Here is a 21,635-nt window from a genome sequence, read left to right as displayed (position 1 = left end):
AAAAAAAAAACACTTTCTGTGAACCAGGTGTAAAATAAGAGTATCGACTCAATCTCTGGAATGAACTAAATTTTAAAAGTAAAGAACTACTAGAAAATTTAAGACACTAAGGAAATGGAGTAACATGTTTACACATGAAAGAAAGAGAGAGCGAGTAATTTTATTCCATCCATTTAGTACAATCTTCCTTATTTAGTGAATGACCTGCACAAGTTTATTTGCCTTAGTGGAATTCTGTTCTTGGTGCATACAAGCATAATGAAATCTGTACTTACTGCACTAATTTCAATAGAATTTGTTCTCAGTTATGTTCAGACATTGGTATTATGCAACTCTACTTTCTTCTTTGGTTTGGTCATGTTTCCATATATCAGAACTAGACGACCTTTTTTTAATTGACTAGCTCCAATCTCTGTGTTTATCTGCTTTTATGTTTTTGGGAGTTGATGGGCTGGTCTTAGAAACTGTTGAGAAAGCATAATGGTACTTCTCAAGTTTGTGATGTTTGTTTTATAAAATACTTAAGAAATGGTTAGTAGATGTCAAATAATTGTCTAGTTGTGTTTGGCATTCGCGGGTTTGCTTTTGTTTATTGCTGCATCTTACTTTTGCTGTTGTAGGTTAGTGGCATCTGCTTGAAGTACGTCTTTGATAATCTTCAGTGTTCTAGCTGCTCTTTTTTCTTTTTTTTGTAATACAAATTTATGCCATGGGATGGAGATTTCTGTACCATTTTTAGGAACTAGCTATCTAGCCGGAGAGTAGTCATTGATATTCCCATACTATCTTCAAACCATGGTCCAGGGTTATATACCCAGTTTGTGGTACTTTTCATAACTTGGGTTGCAATGATATTACTAAGGTTACTTTTGCTTCGCAAAATATCTATTCTTAGGGGATAGAATAGAATAAGATGAAAATGTAATCAAAATTATATAGGGATTAATAGTTCAAAGTCACTCATCTAAAAGCTTGGTTTGTCCATCCACATGGAATAGGATAGTAATAGACATTCCCACAAACTTCGAAAATAGTCAAATCTTTGTCCATTCCATGTTATGGATAATAAAAATTCTTGTACTTTTAGTTGCTTTATAAGCACAATAGATCTTCTTTTGTAAGCTACCAAATTCTTGCATTATGATTGCTTTATTCTTAGTAATAACATTTTGTGAACCAAACATAACCTAAGAGTGACAACTTGATCTTTGAAATGTAAGGAAATACTAGACTTATTTATGATACCATCAATTGAAATAACAAAACATTTATGCATGAAAAAAATGGAAGCAAGTCATTTTATTATTTTTGATATTTCTGATAGAAAAAGAAGAAATATTTCATTAAAGATGAAATTATGTGCATAAAGGAGAATAAGAAATCCTCCTGAGGAACACAAAAAAAACTAGAAAACAATAAAAAAAACCCTGCCTTCTTCTAGAAAAAGGTATCCCTTTAAACTTTAAAGTATCCTGCTCAAAAGCCCATAAAGAAGCCAAGTATTGAATCCTTTCCAATAGCAAAGAACTATAATTCTTCTTCCATGAGAAAATGCAAGCACTCCTTTCCAACCAAATTCCCATATTACTGCAAAGATCCCACAAGTACACAAAACCAAACTATCTCCATTCTTCCCAAATCTTGAGAAAGCAATACGTAATAATTCCTCCTCCCTTGGACAAACCAAATTCTTTTTGAAAACACCAACACCTTATTCCAAATTCACCAAATGAAAGAGTAGTGCAAAAAAATAGATGCAAAGCAGATTCTGAGCTTTCAAACACTAGAAACACTCATAGAGAACACTTCAAAGGCCTCTACCCTGCAACAGATTGCAAGTATTAATTCTATTAAGAACAACCAACCCAATAAAAACCTTTATCATAGAGGCGATTTTGGCTTTCTAAATAAATGAGGAGGGGAAAAGACTTGAAGATTTTTGGTCATATGTTCAAAGAAAGATTTAGAAGAATAGACTCTTGAAGCATCCATCCAAATCCCTAACTTGCTATCAACTAACAATCCTCCAACAATACCAGCAAAGAAGAGAGGCCTCCACCTTCCCATCATTTAGTAACTTATGAAAGTCAAAATCCCACCAACTAGAAGAAAGAAAGGAAGTAATGACCTTATTATGTGCTATGGAATGGGAATATAAATGAGGAAAATAAATGAAAAGCACATATTCCCAACCAAAGTACAACAACAACGACCACGACAAGCATTAAGTCAGACTAGGTGGGTTGACTACATGAATCCTTTTTTGCCAATTTACTTGATTGAGAGCATTTTCTTCTACTAGATTAAGATCTATTAAATCCTTCCTCACTATCTCATTCTAAGTTATTTTAGGCCTACCTCTTCCCCTTTTCACGCTAGAAACAATAACTAACTTGCTCCTCCTTGCAAGTGTGCTATTGGGCCCGTGTTTCAAATGCCCAAACCATCTAAGCTGCCTCTCCTTTATCTTATCTTCGACCGGTGTTATTCCAAGGTTATTGCATATATGCTCGTTCTTTAATTTATCTTTTAATGTTGTACCACTCATCCACCTTCACATTCGCATTTCAACAACTTTTACTTGTTGTACATGTTGTTTCCTAGTTGCCCAACATTTTGAACCATAAAGCATAGCTGTCCTTATAGCCGTTTTACAGAACTTTCCTTTTAATTTTAAGGGTATTCTATGATCACACAACACCCCTTACGTATTCCTCTATTTTACCAAACTTGCTTTAATTCTTTGTATTCCATCCTCTTCAATTTCCTTTTCCGCTTGTATAATAGATCCAAGATATCAACATTTATGTGTTATTAATTTCCAAGTTTAATCTTCTCTCCATTACTTCTCCTTACATTACCAAAATTACAATAAAAAATGTTTAGTATTATTCCTACTTGTGCTAAAACCTTTATACTTGAAGCGGTTTTCTAAAGTTCTAACTTAGATTCCATTCCTCTCTTACTTTCATTGATTAAGACAGTATCATCTACAAACAACATACACCAAGGGGTCTCGTTTTGGATATTCTTGGTGAGTTCATTAATCACTAAAGTAAAAAGATAAGGACTCAAAGTAGAACCTTGATGTACACCTATTGTGATTGGAAATTCTCTAGATTTCCTTTCTACAACAGTAATTCTAGTCATTACTCTATCATATATATCCTTAATGACCTTAGTATAGTGTATACCTATTGCTTGCCCCCTTCTTTTGTAAGACCCTCCAAAGAAATCCCCTGGGTACTATGTCATATGCTTTCTTAAGGTCAATAAAAACCATATGCAAGTCCCTTTTCTTTTCTCTAAACATTTTCATTAATCTTCTTGAAAGATAAATAACTTCTGTTGTCAATCTTGAGGCATAAAACCGAATTGATTCTTTGTAACATTTGTTTAGTCTTACTCTTTGTTTAATTACCCTTTTACAAAGTTTAATTGTATGACTCATAATCTTAATTCCGTGATAACAATTTTGAATATTGCCTTTGCTTTTGTATAAAGGTTAAACTTGCTTCTCCTTCATTCATTCAACATTTTCTTGGTTCTTAGAATAATGTTGAATAGATTAGTTAACCATATACTTTCTTTTATCCCCTAAATATTTTCAAACTTCAATTGGTATGTTATCTAGTCTGGTCCTATTAATTTCTCACTTTTCATCTTTTTCAAAGCTATCTTAATTTCAACGACTCTAATTTTGTGAATAAATCTCCTATTTTTAGACTTTTCTTCATTTGTCACTTCCAAGTTCAATCTTTCATTTTGGTTTTCCTTAAACAACTTATCAAAATATTTTCACCACCTCTCTATGTCTTCTTCTCTAGTTAAGACATTATCGTTCTCGTCCTTTATATATTTTACATTACTCGAGTCTTTGCAGTTTATTTTTGTAGCTCTAGTAAGTTTGTAGATGTCTCTTTCTCCTTCTTTTGTATCTAGTCTATTATATAAAGTATCACAAGCTCTATGTTTAGCTTTACTAATAGTCTTTTTTTTCATTTTTTCTTGCCTCTCTATACCTTTCAAGGTTTTCTATATTGTATGACTTTGCCATATCTTATACCAATTTCTTTTTGTCTTAACAGTTTTTTGAACTTCTTGATCTTACCACCAACTTTCTTTACTACCTGAGATCTTCTTTTGGACTCACTTAAATCCATTTTTCTATCTTTGTGATAGATTTAGCCATCTTATTTCAAACAGTATTCACATCTACCTTACCTCATATTGTCCAATCACACTCTTTGATCATTCTATTTTAGAAATTTATTATATTATCTCCCTTCAAGCTCCACCACCTAGTCCTCTTGTGTTGATTTACTTTATTCTTTCTCTTCCATTTTTTAGTATGTATACCTGATATTAGGACTCTATGCTGTGTAGCCAAACTCTTCACATTGAATAATTTTATAATCCTTGCAAGATAGACGATCTCCCTTCCTAGTTAGGAAGAAATCTGTTTGGCTTTTATTTTGCCCACTCTTGAAAGTTGTTAAGTGTTCTTCTCTTTTTGTAAAGCAATTATTCAATATAACTAAATCGTAAGACATGACAAAATCTTAAATTTTATCACTGGCCTCATTTTTATCTCCATATCCATGTCCTCCATGTATCTTCTCATAACCTATATTATCCTTTCCAATGTGTCTATTCAAATCAGCTCCTATGAATGCCTTTTCAGATGTTGATATCTCTTTTAAAATACTATCCTTATCTTCCCAAAATTCCCAACCAAAGTGTCTTCCCAAAAACAGATCCACAACATATTTGATATAAGAAATAAATTCCAAGGACTCTCTGAGAACATTTTAAATCCAAATTAGTATCCCACCCATTTGAATTTGAGATCCATTGCCCACAGCATATTTGATATAAGAAATAAATTCCAAGGAATCTTTGAGAACATTTTAAATCCAAATTAGTATCCAACTGATTTGAAAGCAAGCTTAATTTACTTTTTATAACTTTACACGAAGGGAAGTTCCCCTCAAGGGGAAATCACCACAGCCATTTGCCCAATGAGGTAGTGTTATCAGACACCAATTTTCCAAGACTCGACCCCCATTCATGTTAGATGCATAGATAATCTCCTGACTAACTAGATGATTCTGCTTGTCTCCCATCTCTGAACGAAGGAAATCTCACATTACTTTCTCAATTTACTAGCTAGTAGCTACTGTACCGCAATTCTAAAGGTGAACAAATAATAGAGGGATGAGAAAAACTAGCTCGAATAAGGGTAATACTACCACCTTGAAAAGACAATTCTCGTCTTGGTCATGCACCCTCTTCTCGGGTACAACAATTAGCTTCTAGGGGTTTGTTAGGTTTTGTGTCAAAAGACAATTTTTATTGTACTTTATGCCAGTTAGGAAAACAACCAGCTTTACCTTTCAATAATAGTGAACTGACACTAATAGCATTTTTGAGTTAATTCATTCTGATGTCTGGGGACCTTCTCCTGTTACTAGTATTGGTGGATCTCGATATTTTGTTATCTTTATTGATGATTATTCTCGTTATAGTTGGATTTTTCACATGAAATCTCGTTCTGAATTACTACCAATCTATAGTAACTTTGCAAAAATGGTTGAAACGCAATTTCCCAAACGTATCAAGATTTTTCGATTTGATAATGCTCTTGAATATACTCAATATGCTTTTCAAGCCATTTTTGCATTCCTATGGCACTTTACATCACCTAACTTGTCTAGCTACCTCTCAGCAAAATGGTAGAGCCGAACGAAAACTTCGTCATATTCTGGACTCTGTTCGTGCTCTCCTTCTCTGCCAAAGTTCCTGCTCCTTTTTGGGGTGGAGCTGCTTTTCATGCTGTTCATACTATCAATTGCATTCCCAGTCCTGTCATCCAAAATCAAACTCCATGTGAGCGTCTTTTTGGGTCACCTCCAGACTATCATCACCTTCGCTCCTTCGGTTCTACTTGTTTCGTTCTTTTCAGCCACATGAGCACAACAAACTTGAGCCTCGATCCAGACTTTGTTGTTTCCTTGGCTATGGTGAAACTCAAAAGGGGTATCAGTGTTATGATCCTGTCTCTCATCGTCTTCGTGTCTCCTGCAATATTGTCTTTTGGGAACACCGATCCTTTGTTGAGTTCTCTCACTTTCGTTTTTCCCTGTCTACCTTCTCTGTGTCAGAAATCTTTCCAGATGAGTTGCCCATTTCCTCTATACATGCTCATGATTTTCCTATAGACTTCTCTGTCCAACCACTTGATACTTTTGATCCCTTTCCCAGTTCACCCTTTCATGAACAGGTAGAACATGAACAGGTCGATGACGGGCTACCCAACCTTGAGCTTGGGTCTCCTGCTCCTACTCCGCTTGAAGATCTTGTAGAAGACATTCCACCTCGTCACTCAACTCGAGTAAGATCCATTCCTGCTCACTTACTTGGCTATCATTGTTACACTGCCTTTGCTACACTGCACAAGCCTCACACCTATCGTGAGGCCTCCATTGACCCTTTATGGCAGATTACAATAAAAAAGGAACTTGCTGCATTATCTAAGAACCACACTTGGGATTTGGTTACTCTCCCTCCTGGACAGTTTGTTGTTGGTTGTAAGTGGATCTACGAGATCAAGACTCGCTCTAATGGGTCCATTGAGCGCTATAATGCTTGTCTTATTGCAAAAGGTTTTACATAGGAGTACGGGATTGATTATGAGGAGACCTTTGGTCCAGTTGCTCGTATCTCATTTGTTCGTGCCCTCTTAGCTGTTGGTATTGCTAGTAAGTGAGACCTTTTTTAGATGGATGTCAAAAATGTCTTCCTTAATGGGGAATTAAGTGAAGAAGTTTATATGCAACCTCCACTTGGTCTCTCTGTTGAACCAAACAAGGTTTGTCACCTTCGACGTGCACTTTATGGTCTTAAACAAGCTCCACGAGCTTGGTTTGCCATGTTCAGCTCCACCATCTTTCGCTTGGGTTACACTGCCAGTCCTTATGATTTTGCCTTATTTCTTTGTCGCACTGACAAAGGCACCATTTTGCTTCTCTTATATGTAGATGATGTGATCATAACTGGTGATGACCTCAGTGGCATTCAAGAACTCAAGGATTTTCTCAGTTAGCAGTTTGAGATGAAAGATCTTGGTCATCTCAACTACTTCTTGTGTCTTGAAATCACTTATTCCACAGATGGGCTTTACATTTCTTAGGCCAAATATGCATTTGAACTCTTGTCTTGAGTGACTCACTGATAGCAAGACTGTTGACACTCCAATTGAACTCAATGCGCATTTGACTCCCTTAGGGGGGAAACCATTGTCTAATCTTTCTCTTTACAGATGCTTGATTGGTAGCCTAGTTTATCTCACTGTCACTCGTCTAGACATCTCCTATGCTGTTCACCAGGTGAGCCAATATCTATCTTCTCCACGTTTGACTCACTATGCTGTTGTTCAATGCATTCTTCGATATCTGAAGGGCACTCTCTTCCATGGCCTTTTCTACTCTACTCAGTCTCTGCTTGTTCTCCGTGCATTCTCTAATGCTGATTAGGCAAGAGATCCCATTGATCGCAGGTCCACCACAGGTTATTGTTTTCTTGTTGGCACTTCTTTGATTTCTTGGCGAAGTAAGAAACAAACCCTTGTGGCCCGCTCTAGTACTGAAGTAGAATATCGTGCCCTTGCTAATACCACATCTGAGCACCTTTGGCTACGATGGCTTCTCAAGGACTTAGGTGTGTCCACATTCTCTGCCACTCCTCTTTATTGTGACAATCAAAGTGTCATTCACATTGCTCACAGTGATGTCTTCCATGAACGGACTAAACACATCGAGATTGATTGTCATTTTATCCGTTATCATCGTGTCCATGGTGCTCTCAGGCTCTTCTCAGTTTCTTCTAAAGATCAGTTTGCAGATATCTTCACCAAGTCACATCCTATGGGACGTCATTGTGCTTTGGTTGACAACCTCAAGCTGGTCTCCCACCCACCTTGAGTTTGAGGGGGGCTGTTAACGAGTATTAGACTTTGGGTTGAAGTCCAATCCTTATTTCCTTGTACTACACTCTTATTACTTGTACTGCACTTGTACTGCTTGTATTACACTAATGTTAGAAATACTGAACAAGTATTATTGTATTTCTCTTGTGTCTAAGAGTATACATGGGTGCAATAGAGTAGAATCAAGAAGAAAAGAAGATGATGAAGACAAAGTGGACTGTGTGTTTGCTGGCGATGATGGTGATGATGAGCTTGGTGGTGCAAATCCATGGTGCAAGTGGGCCAGTGATCAACTTGGACCCTTGCAAGGGGCCTCCGCCGCTTCCACCCAGTTGCGATCCTAATCCCGATAGCCCTCCTAAACAGGCCAATCCCTACCATCGTGGATGCAGTCCCATCACCCAATGTCGCACTAATCCTCCGGTCAGAGAATAATACATCGATTGTTCAAGAATAATGATGATGAGCTTGGGGTTGCGGTGCTAATACCAAGAGCCCTCCTAATTAGTCCAATCCCTACTATCGTGGATGCAGTCCCATTACCTGATGTCGCACTAACCCCTTGGTCAGAGAATAATACATCGATTGTTCAAGAATAATGGCTCTTTTGTCATTGTTAATTTTGTGAGAAAATAAAAATAAAATTGATGGTTTCATGTTAAAAAAAAAAAAAGAGTATACATGGGTGCCTATTTATATGTGAGGCATGGAGTGCTGTACAAGTAAATAGGAGTGCAGTACAAGTGTAGTACAAGTAATAAGAGTGTAGTACAAGCAAATAAGGGTTGGGCTTCAGCCCAAAGCCTAATACACGTTAACAACCCCCCTCAAACTTAAGGTTGGTGAGAGACCAGCTTGAGGTTGTCAACCAAAGCACAATGACGTCCCTTAGGATTTGACTTGGTGAAGATATCTGCAAACTGATCTTTAGAAGAAACTGAGAAGAGCTTGATAGCACCATGGACAAGATGATAATAGATTAAATGACAATCAATCTCGATGTGTTTAGTCCGTTCATGGAAGACATCATTGTGAGCAATGTGAATGACACTTTGATTGTCACAATTAGGGGCGCACAAAAATTACCGAAAAACTGAAAACCGGACCGAAATCATAAACGGTTCGGTTTTTCGGTTTTCGGTTTCGGTTTACAAAAATAAAAAAATTTGGTTTCGGTGTCGGTTTCGGTTTTTATGTAGAACCGAACCGAAAAACTGAAAAACCGAATAATATATATATATATATATATATATATATATATATATAGGGTTTTAACTTTTAAGTTTTAACTTTTTTATTATTTATTTTCACTTTTCACAATTAACTTTTCAATCAATTTCAGCCGCCTTCGGGCTTCACCCTTCCCAGTTCCCAGTTCCCAATTCCCAGTTCCCAAAGGCCAAATCCCAGTTCCCAATTTCCCCTTCCGCCTCCTCTTCTTCCTTCTTCCACAAGCCTCGCTAGTCGCCGCCTCGGTTCCTCACTTCCTCAACTCTGTTCAGCTGTTCCTCACGAGTCACGATTCACGACTCACGAGTCATGAGTCATCTCTGATCTCTTTACATTGACTCTATAGTCTACACTTTGTTCGGCCGTGTGTGCGCAGCGGCCAGCGACCAACGTGCCTCCTACCTCCACCTCCTCCTCCTCCTTCCTTATTTTTCTTCCTCTCTTCTCAGCTCTTTGTGACTTAGTTCCGTCGTGCGTTCGTCGTCACTCCGGCCAAGACTCACTCGTCCGGCTTTGCCTCCCTCTCGACTCCTGTGGTCCCGTCTGGCCGTCCCTAGTCTTCACTCCCGGCCGGCCCTCGTCCGGCTTTGTCTCATTTTCAGAGTTCAGAGCGGAGAAAAAGGTTATTTTTTTTTTGTAAAAAAAATCGGTTTAAAACCGAAAAACTGCAACCGAACCGCCACATTTTCGGTTTTCAATTGGAGCATATTTTCGGTTCGGTTTCGGTTCGAAAATCCCAAAACTGACAAATTCGGTTCCGTTTTCGATTTTGGCCAAAACCGAACCGCACCGAACCGTGTACAGCCCTAGTGACTCACAATAAAGAGGAGTGGCAGAGGATGTGGACACACCTAAGCCCTTGAGAAGCCATCATAGCCAAAGGAGCACAGATGTGGTATCAACAGGGGCACGATATTCTGCTTCAGTACTAGAGCGGGCCACAAGGGTTTTTTTCTTACTTTGCCAAGAAATCAGAGACGTGCCAAGAAGAAAACAATAACCAGTGGTGGACTTGCGATTAGTGGGATCTCCTGCCCAATCAGCATCAGATAATGCATGAAGAATAAGGGGAGACTGAGTAGAGTAGAAAAGGCCATGGAAGAGAGTGCCCTTCAGATATTGAAGAATGTGCAGAACAGTAACATAGTGAGTCGATCGTGGAGCAGACAGATACTGGCTCACCCAGTGAATGACATAGGAGATGTTTGGACAAGTGACAGTTAGACAAACTAGGCTGCCAACCAAGTGTCTGTAAAGAGAGGGATTAGACAATGGTTTCCCCCCTGAGGGAGTCAGATGCGCATTAAGTTCAACTCGAGTGTCAACAGTCTTGCTATCAGTGAGTCCAACTTGAGACAAGAGTTCAAATGCATACTTGGCCTGAGAAATGTAAAGACCATCTGTGGAATGAGTGATTTCAAGACCCAAGAAGTAGCTGAGATGACCAAGATCTTTCATCTCAAACTGCTAATTGAGAAAATCCTTGAGTCCTTGAATGTCACTGAGGTCATCACCAGTTATGATCATATCATCCACATATAGGAGAAGCAAAATGGTGCCTTTGTTAGTGCGACGAAGAAATAAGACTGTCACGGGCCGACTATTTTCACACCTTTGTAAAGGACTGTGCGGCGCTAGCTAAACACTCTTGCTTAGCTAGCCAGCCTATCGTTTACCAACATTCATCCACGAAACACTTTCATTAGCATTCATTCAAATAGCAATGGAAATAGTAATCAATTCATGAAAGTTGTGGCAAGCTAGTAGTAAACATTGAAGTAAATGTAATTCATTAATAACACCTTCGTTGACGTTGTGTGTTTAGCGAGGGAGGCAAGTAGGCTAAACTCTAAGGATTGGCAGTGTAACCCAAGCGAAAGATGGTGGAGCTAAACTTGGAAAACCAAGCTCGTGGAACTTGTTTAAGACCATAAAGTGCACGTCGAAGGTGACAAACCTTGTTTGGTTCAATAGAGAGACTAGGTGGAGGTTGCATATAAACTTCTTCACCTAACTCCCCATTAAGGAAGACATTTTTGACATCCATCTGAAAAAGGTCCCACTTACTAGCAGCAGCAATAGCTAAGAGGGCACGAACAGATGAGATATGAGCAACTGGACCAAAGGTCTCCTCATAATCAATCTCGTACTCTTGTGTAAAACCTTTTGCAATAAGACGAGCCTTATAGCGCTCAATGGACCCATCAGAGCGAGTCTTGATCTTGTAGATCCACTTACAACCAACAACAGACTGTCTAGGAGGGAGGGTAACCAAATCACAAGTATGGTTCTTAGATAATGCATCAAGTTCCTCTTTTATTGCAATTTGCCATAAAGGGTTAGTGGAGGCCTAACGATAGGTGTGAGGCTCGTGCAGTGTAGCAAGGGCTGTGTAACAATGATAGTCAAGTAAGTGAGTAGGAATGGATCGTAACCGAGTTGAGTGATGAGGTGGAATATCTTCTACATGATCTTCAAGAGGAGTAGGAGCAGGAGACCCAAGCTCAGGGTTGGGTAGCCCGTCATCGACCTATTCATGTTCCATCTGTTCATGAAAGGGTGAACTGGGAAAGGGATCAAAAGTAACTGGTGGTTGGACAGAGAAGTCTATGGGAGGATCATGAGCATGTATAGAAGAAATAAGCAACTCATCTGGAAAGATTTCAGACACAGAGGAGGTAGACAGGGAAGAATGAAAGTGAGAGAGCTCAACAAAGGATCGGCAACATTATGGGAGACACGAAGACGATGAGAGACAGGATCATAACACTGATACCCCTTTTGATTTTCGCCATAGCCAAGGAAACAACAAAGTCTAGATCGAGGCTCAAGTTTGTTGTGCTCATGTGGTTGAAGAGTGAAAACAACAGTGACCCAAAAGATCCTTCCTCTTCTTCTTCCAAAAGCCCCAAAACTGCACCGTGAAAAAATCCAGAATGGTATCTAGAGCCGCCCAATCTTTCTAGTATATGAAAAAAAATTGTTCCACATTTATCTTGCTACCTTACAATGAACATATGGCTGATAGCCTCATTAGACTCATAACATAACATACAAATAACTGGGGCAAAGTGCTTTGTCAGGCCTCCCTATTTGTAACACATCATTTGTATTGATTTTTTTGAGAATTTGAGGTCCAAATCAAGGCCCGAATTTTAAGTGGAACCTTTGCTTCCCAACAGCTTTATCTAAAAGAAAAGGACTAGGATTCGTGGATTTTGTGAGATTTAAATAAATACCCAAGAGTTTCCCCAATCCAAAGCTTTGTGTTCCCCCTGCAAATTTTGTAAGAATCCAACGCACCCAGGAAGCAAGTTAACTCATTACAGTCTCTTTTGTTGAGAGTCCTAAAAGATGGAAATCCCAAGAAAAAGGACCCTACCTCAAAAAAAATAGAAAGCTGAAATTGGTGATTGTGAACAGAAAAAAATCTAAACAAGCATGGCGCCAACAGCCCCAACAAAGACTCACCAGCCCAAACATCCTCCCAGAAGTGGAATTTATCCCCAATACCCGTTTTGAAATGTGTGAGAGGAAATAAAAGGCAGGTGACTTGGGAGACGAGACTTCCAAGGACTTGCATGAGTGGCGCTACCACTCTCTAGAATCCCACCCATTCCTATGTATTTCGTATTTACTCTTTAATCAAGGATATGTTCTTAGAAACCACATTACCAAGCCCCAAAACCCCTCTATCTTGGCCCTCCTAAGGCATCCCAACTAACTAAATGGTCCCTCTTATTCTCCCCAGTACTTGATGACAGGAAATCTCTCATAATCATCTCCAACTTCCCAACCATCCTAGAGGGAATTTTGAAAAGGAGCGAGTGAAGCACTAAGAGTGATTCTACTCCCTAGCAAAAGACAAGCCTTCTTCCACCCCTCTAATTTTTTCCCACTATCAATCATTGGACCCAAAAAACATCTGATAAAGGATTACCCCCTTAAGGAAGACCAAGGTATGAGGGAATTTTGAATAGGAGTGAGTGAAGCACTAATATGAGTGATTCTACCCCCTAGCAAAAGACAAGCCTTCTTCTACCCCTCTAATCTTTTTCCCACACTCAATCATTGGAACCAAAAAACATCCGATAAAGGATTACCCCCTAAAGGAAGACCAAGGTATGACCAAGGCTAGGCTAAGGACTCACAGCCTGCTAAAGATTTAAAAATCTCTAGTTCCCTACTACACAAATTGATACCCATTATTGCACTCATAGACAACCTATATTTGCATAATTCTAAAATTGAGAAAATCTATATTTACTGCACTAGGCATTTTAGAATTTGTTCTTGACTATGTGCTTTGCTTTACGTGACCCTACTTTCTTCCTTGGTTTGATCATGCTTCCATTTATCAGAATTAGACAATTTTTTCTATTGACTAGCTCCACTCTCTTGATTTGTTGCATGCATGGATTACCATATGGATTGTACAGTTGCAAGTTGTTATGTGGCTTTACTTGCTAGGAAGCATATGCAGGAACATGGACATGATTTTGACACAACATGTGCAAATATTTATGTGTATCTAAGCTTATAACAGAGCTCCCTAATGAGGCACCAATGAAATTGATTCGAGCAGACCTTAATTTTTGTTTGTTTTGACGGAGGAAATCAAAATAACTGATGAAGTCAGAAAATGGGAGATGGCAGCAAACATGCATGGAATCAGAAGAGCTGGCCAAGGCATTGTGGTAGTAGGAGGCATAATCCTCATGCAATGGATAGGGGTCTAGTAAAAGGATTGGTAATGGGGAGAGAGGGAGTGGTGGTTTGTCATGTTCAGTTTGCTAATGACACAATTTTTTTTTTAGATGATCATAGTCCTTTCAGGAGTATTTTGGGCATTCTCCAGGTTTTTGAGAGGGTGTCTGAGCCTAAGATTAACATGGGTAAGAGTGGTTTAGATGCTATTAATGTGCTTGATGAGCATGCTAGGCAGTGGCCCTCTGATATGGGGTGTTGGTTGTTGGATTGGACTTTGACATATGTAGGGATCCCCTTGGATGACGAAGTGTTTAGATGGTTGGAAGGGGGCTATTTTCTCTCTTGGGGGTTGAACCACTCTTATTCATGCTTGTTTTTCTAGTATCCTGTTGTATTACATGTCAAATTTAAGATTCCTATGGGGATTGCTAGTATGATTGAGAAAATTATGATAAATTTCTTGTGGTCTAGAGTTGGGGTCATAGGGATCATTTGGTGAGTTGGGGTGTGGTGTGTAGGTCTAAATGGCTTTCGTGTTTCCCCTAGAGGATTCTTCCCTTTGGCATAGAGTCATTGGAAGCAAGTTTGGTTTGTGTGAGAATACCATTGTTTGTTTTAGATGCTCTTTGGAGAGTCGGTGGAGATCTATCTCTTAGATTATCTCGTATTCATTCCTCGCACTAAATTTGTGGTGGGTAGGGGTTCTTGGATTCATTTTTTAAAAAACCTTTGGTTAGGGAATGTTGTTTTATCTACCTTTTTTCCTTGTCTCTTCTGTTTGAGCTTAGGGCAGAATAGTGTTATTTCTTTCTTTTCTGTTAATTCTAGTAGTTCTTTGGCTTCTTGGGATTTTCATTTTAAGGGACCTCTTAATGATGGGAGTTGGTTGAGCTGTTCTCCTTGTTGATTTTATTGAATATTTGTCAACTTTCTTTGGGGATGATCACTCTTGGTTTTTGGATCATTCAAGGGAATATTCTTGTTAATCATTTTGTGAGTTATTGAATCATTTTGATTCGACTTTTCCTCTTTATTCTATTATTTGGAAGGCCAAAGTTGCCCCCAAAATTAAGCCTTTTATCTTGTTGGTTGTGCTTAATAGAATCAATACCAATAACTTGTTGTAGACTGGGAGACTATTGAAGGTTCTTTCTCTAGTTGTTTGTGTGCTTTGCTATAATAATTTAGTGACAACTTCTCATCTCTTTTTGCACTATGATTTTGCTTGGAGAATATGTAACAAGTTATTTGGTGTTTAGTGAGAAAGCTGGGTTTGCCTAGAAAGGGTGGAGGAATTTTTTGCTAAGGAGAAAGGACAGGGCTGCAAAATGGAAACATGGTTTCTTTGCAGTGTTGGTGGGGTGTTATGGTTGGAATATAATGCACATATCTTTGAAAGGAAGAAGTTGAATTTTTTACACGACATCGCTGTGGTGTGTTGTTTGTGGGTATTTCAATGGAGTGAGCTTTTTGAATGTTTAGCGAGATTGACATAATCTGATGGTTTGATTTTTGGAGTTGTGGTTCTGTTTGTTAACATTTTCTTTCTTCTACTGTTTTTATATTTTCTTGGATCAATGGTAAAGTTGCTCCTTTGTGACTGATTGGTCATGGGTTTGACTCTTAAGGAAACAGCCTCTCTACCATGTCATTAAAATCACAATCCATATTGTAGACTTGTACGATTTTACAATCCAGATTCAAGTAGAATCGTGGCAGAATCGTAGAATTGTTCTGATCCTACTTTGTTACCTGGATCGGGTTATTTTATTTTTATTTTCCCTTCTTTTTGGGCTTTAATAATAAAGCCCAATACATGTTGTATTGGCCCAAAGGCCCCAGAAGGTTTATGCTTGGCTTGAAGTCTTCAAAAACTGGGGCAAAATAGCTCCCAGCCTCCCATTGATTAACACATTCAGCAAAATCTGCACCTTACTTCCCTAGAGTTCGACATCTCAGTCCCTCTACTCATTGAAGTTCAGCAACCTAGCACCTAAATTTCTCCTGTTCAACAACCACAGAGCCACCATCTGGTGACTGGTGTTTGATCAGCAGCAGCCAGCAGTCTTGATGTTCGATCAGCAGTTCTTTGGTGTTTGACAGCCAAACTTCTTGGTGTTTGCCAAGAACACGCCAGTTCTCTTCAACACAGAGTTCTTGTTGTTCAATCAGAAGCAGCCAAGAAAAGAGCCAAGCCAGCAGGCCCAACAGAGCTGCAGAGGTATGCTTCGAAACAGATCCGCTTCTTGAAAAGGATCAAGAAAGAGTCAACAATGAGCTCTGTATTTTTCCTCTTTTTTTCTTGCTCTTCTTCTTTTTCTTCTTATTGTCTAAATTTTTTGTTGTATTTTAGACTTCTTATACTTTATATGTTACTAATCAAGTTTTTATTCTTAAGACTTTCCATAAAGTTCCACATATATAACTTTTTAATATTTATTTTACATTGAAAGTAGAATCTTATGATTCTCAATCTGATTGTATGATACGATCCTGCTGATCTCTCCCACGATCCCACCTAGGATCACAATTCTAACAACCTTGCTCTCTACATAAAAGTAGAGGTAAGGCTGCGGACACTATGATGACCCTCCACCTACCATCACGAGGTGGGGAGTCTTGTGGCCTGAGGATGCCTTTTTTTTTTTTTTTTGGTTTGGTTTGTCCCAGATTTTTATATGGAGATGTCTTCTCCTTTTTCAAAAACAGGACTATATGCATATGTTGCTTTTATATTTTTCAATACTGAGCTAACAATTACCTTCAAATTTTTACCAATCATCAATCACTTGATACTTGCACTCTGCCTGTGTAGCATTAAATGCCATTGTTATCTTACGCACAGCTAGTTCCAAGTCCGGATAAAGGAGTAGAGTTGCGTTAGGTAGCTGATAGCCAGCGTAAAAATTTTCTGATTTTTTTTTTTTTGGTTATGAATCCTTACCAAGAATTCTCTGGGGTGTCCTCTACGAGTGACACATTGCACTTACGTCCCATGTTTGTAGTGTAAAATGGACAAGGGTGGGCTAGGTTGGGGTGTTCTAGATGGGAAAGGGGTAAGAAGTTAGTACAAGAAACTAAAATTAGAATGACAGCTTGGAATACGAGGACTCTTGTAGGCAAAAGCATGGAGATAGTGGACACAATGATATGAAGAAACAGTAACACTTTCTCAATTTGGGAGGAAGGAGATGGAGTGACAATGGGTTCTACTCTTGATGTATGGACAATCATCATGACATATTCCAAGTGTCTTCAAGATTTTCTAAATGATCTACCAAGAGAGGTGTATTCATAACCATTAATCAATTAATGTGTACATTTCAAATCAAGATTATTTTTCAGTTTCTTCATCACCTCTATCTCATGAACCAGTGCTCCAGGATTCCATCAAAGTTCATCAAGAAAGATTTCCCATGACATGTCAATGCATCTTTTCCATACCTTTATCAAGACAATTTAAAAAAAAATCTTCCTATGTTTGGATTGTTTTTAAAATCTACCCCATCAAAGCAGCTCCATTATGTGACAGATTTAAGTTCCATTCAATTTTGACCATTACTTTGTTGTGAATGGAACTAATGTAATGCTTTTGAGGTAGAATTTTCCTTGAAGTGTTCTTTCTCTAAGAGATCTCTGAGTGCTGCAGATTTGTGCATACCTTTTAAAACTTAACACTTTATGAAGTTGAGCATTGTAAGCTCTTGTACTTTAATTTGTGTATCTTATTGAAAGTTTTGTACATAATTATGTGTTCATGGAGAATGTATCATATGACAAACGTGGTTATGTTAGGAATAAACTCATTTTTCTTATTCCAAATATGACCTTTTCATTTGAAATTAGGACAATCTAGTACTTCTCAAACTACCAGAGGACACATCAATCTTCACCCAGTTCAATAAGTAAGTTACTGATTGAAGATTTTATCATGCTGTTTCCCAACTCACTGGTCACTTAAATATGTGACTTGGCTTTGTTTGGTGACAACTTGGCAACAACCTATTTTTGCCACAGTTATATTCATAATGGTGTCTGAGCATGACAATGTGCCAAAGGAGGAGAAATGGATCCTGATTCAAATAGTAGTAGCCAGGATTCAACAAAAATGGGGTGCCAGATTCTAATTGCAGAAGCAGAATTTTATTGTGTTTTTGCTTAGTTGTCAGGCTTGGTTTCTATACTGTGATGGTAATTAACCAAAGGTGTGATACAGCTGACTAGCTGAGACACTGAGAAAAAAGACTGGGCCACAAGTGAGTTGCTAGTGAGTCAAGGTGGCTGGTGGAGTGTGAGCTACTCCGGTCAACTTGATTAAACTTGATTTGGCTATAAAATAATATTAAATATATGTAAAATAATATACATTAATAATAAATATGAATAGTGTAATATAGCTCTAATACAATATTCAACAACAAACCAAGCTTTTAGTCCCCCTAGGTCCAATTTATGCGATCATGTACAATTTCCTTCGACAAATTCAGGGCTGTTAAATCTTTACTCACTATCTAATTCCAAGTTATTTTAGCCCTTCTACTACCCCTCATAGTAACTAACTCCATCTTCCTCATTGGCACACTATGTGGCCTACGTTGCAAGTGTCCAAACCATTTGAGTTGTCCCTCCCTTATCTTATCTTCTACGGGAGCTATGCCTAACTTAACGTGAATATGTTCATTTCTTAATTTATCTTTTAATATCACACCACTCATCCTTCAAAGCATTCTCATCTCGACAACTTATACTTTTTGGATATGCTGTTTCTTAGTCTCTCAATATTTTGATCCATATGGCATAGCTGGCCTTACAACTGTCTTATAATTTTTTTTTTTTTTAAAGGGTATTCTATAATCATAAAGCATACTTGAAGCACTTCTCCATTTTACCTAATCTGGTTTAGCTCTATGCATTACATCATCTTCAATTTCTCCCTCAACTCGCATAATAGATCCAAGGTATCGAAATCTACTGGTGCTATTGATTTCTCTATCATCAAGTTTAACTTTGTCTCCAATATTCCTCCTATTACTTAATTTACATTTCATATATTCTGTCTTATTTCTACTTATCCTAAAGCCTTTAGATTCTAAAGCTTTTCTCCATAGTTCTAACTTAGACTTTACTTTACCCCTAGTTTCATCAATCAAGACAATATCATCTGCAAACAACATACACCATGGAACGTCATTTTGGATACTCCTAGTTAGTTCATTTATCATTAAAGCAAAAAGATAAGGGCTCAAAGCAGATCCTTAATGTACATCTATTGTGATTGGAGATTCTCTAGTCTCTCCTTCTATAGTCCTAATACTAGTCATTACTCCATTGTACATATCTTTAATAACATTAGCATACCTACTACATACACTTTTTTTTCTCTGAAACCCACCATAGAACTTCACTAGGTACCCTATCATATGCATTCTCTAAGTCAATATTCAATAAATACCATATGCAAGTCCCTCTTCTTTTTCCTAAACTTTCCATTAATCTTCTTAAAAGATATATAACTTCTGTAGTAGATCTCATGTGCATAAAACCAAATTGATTTTTTGAGACCTTCGTTTCTAGCCTTAATCTTTGTTCAACTACCCTTTCCTACATCTTCATTGTATGACTCATAAGTTTAATTCCATGATAGTTAGTTATTACAATTTTGAATATCTCTTTTATTTTCGTATATAGGTATTAAAGTTCTTTTCCTTGATTCGTCTTGCATTTTCTTAAATTTTATAATTGTGTTAAATAAATTAGTTAACCATACAATTCTGTATCACCTAAGCATTTCCAAACTACAATTGAGATGTTATCCAGTCCTATAACTTTTCCATTTTTTCATCTTTTTAGTACAAACTTAACTTTGTAACATTGATCTTGCGAATAAATCTCATATTTTTAGTCTTTTCCTCATTTGTCAATTTTAAGTTTAAGCCTTCTACTTGGTTTTCATTAAATAGCTCACTAAAGTAACTTTGCCATTTTCTTTTATGTCATCTTCCTTAACCAAGACAATATCATTATCACTTTTTATACATTTTACATTACCTAAGTCCTTCTTTCTCTAGCTCTAGCAAGTTTAAATATATCTTTTTCCCCTTCATTTGTATTTAATCTAACATACAAATTATTAAATGAAATATAGAGATAATAAAACAATAAAAAATTGATTAAGCATGATTAGGTTTGCGAGTAGTCTTAAGACCTGATTTGTCAAGCTATTTGAGTAGCTCTTATGATAATTACTTTTATGAATAAAATTGGGCAGAAGTCTAACTATAAAATGCCATTTATTTTGTTTAAAGTGTGTTAAAGAAGCATTTGCATAGAATTATTAGGGGATAGGTTGAGTGTTGGTGTTTGACATGGATATGACTCCTTGGTTAGAATGTTTGGGCTACATAGGTCAATTAGACTCCTCTTCCTCTCTGTAGATGATATTAGCCTTGCTAATTTCCAAAACCTTCTAGATGAATTTTACTTTCATCAACAAATCTTTTTATAAGTGAGCAGAACTTTGTGAAAAATCAATGGAAACTGGAGTATTTAATGACTTGGTTAAATATTAACCTGTTTACAAACATAGTAACTAGTTCTCATGGAGAACATGATCACCTCCAGAATTTTGGGGTTTGTGGAAGGAATGAAACTTGCATATATTTTCAAGGAAGAAATTATCATTTTAGTTGGTGTGGGAGAATATTCATTTTCTGGCTTATCCATGGTGTGTGGGTAATGGTAACTTCTAGGGGATACGTTTTTCAGATATTCAGCGTGATTGGCATTCTTTGTTGACTTCTTAGGGCATGCTGATTTCCTTGTGCTGTTCTTTACACCTTTTGGTTTTCTTCTTTTGTTTTTGGGGTTTCCCAGATTTTGTAAAAGGGGTTGTCTTTTCTCCTGATTGTACACAATATCTAATGAATTTCTTAAAAAAAAATGTCTATGAGAGTTGCATGTGCACATTACTAGGTTATAATTTCTATGGAACTTGGTGTTGAATTTGATTGCTTATTGGGTCTTTGTATTCCATACATATGGCTTGGTTTTCCCCCTCTCTTATCTTTTCTTCTATAGGAGTTCTGCCTAACTTACCGCATATGTTCATTCCTTAGTTTTTCTTTTAACGTTATATTGGATTGGGAAATGTTTGTTCTCTCATAGTAACACTCATATTATTATTACTATTTTTTTTTTAAAATTTTAAAAGCAGGAATTCTTTATCTCCTCCCAGGAGGGATAATCGGCCCCACGAAGACGTCCCCTCACTCTCAACTTATCTAGTTTCTTATGATTCTGGGCAAACTTCTTTGACCAAGCTTCCTGCTGTTCAATCCACCAAACGAGCCAGGTCTCCACCTTTACCATCTGCAAATGAAGTTCTCCAGAAAAATTCTCATCTTCAACAAAATGAGTCTACAAGGTAAACTAGTAAAGTGTTCATGGATTCATGAAATTCTTTTCGTCTTTTACTTTGGTCATTTGCTACAATTTTTATTTTTTTATTTTTGAATTCTCAATAAATATCCAACTATAAGGGCCAAAAAATATGCCCGTATTCTTTCCATTATATCTTATTCTGGGAATAAAAAAAAAACTAAACTGGTTTGAGTTTCTAGTGCCTTTATGACAATAATTCCTTTTCAAATAAATGGGATAAAGAATCAAAGACTTTTCAGAGTTCCTATCTGCCTATCTGAAGAGCCTA

General features: G+C 37.5%; 1 protein-coding gene across 7 annotated transcripts in view; it reads left to right on the top strand.

The window, feature by feature from the left end:
- LOC131152025 (SAC3 family protein B) overlaps positions 1-21,635 on the top strand; it is a 36,129-nt gene that overhangs the window by 4,117 nt on the left and 10,377 nt on the right. For 3 of the 7 annotated variants that reach the window (XM_058103599.1, XM_058103600.1, XM_058103597.1), the window contains one exon: positions 21,138-21,350. In XM_058103599.1, the coding sequence (XP_057959582.1) occupies positions 21,138-21,350 (213 nt within the window). The remainder of the gene's footprint in view (positions 1-21,137; positions 21,351-21,635) is intronic. The other 4 variants (XM_058103604.1, XM_058103603.1, XM_058103602.1 and 1 more) reach the window with 2 other exon arrangements.

Source organism: Malania oleifera, chromosome 3 (assembly GCF_029873635.1).
Source record: "Malania oleifera isolate guangnan ecotype guangnan chromosome 3, ASM2987363v1, whole genome shotgun sequence".
In the NCBI taxonomy this organism is placed as follows: domain Eukaryota; kingdom Viridiplantae; phylum Streptophyta; class Magnoliopsida; order Santalales; family Ximeniaceae; genus Malania; species Malania oleifera.
This window is presented reverse-complemented; position numbering and strand designations above follow the sequence as displayed.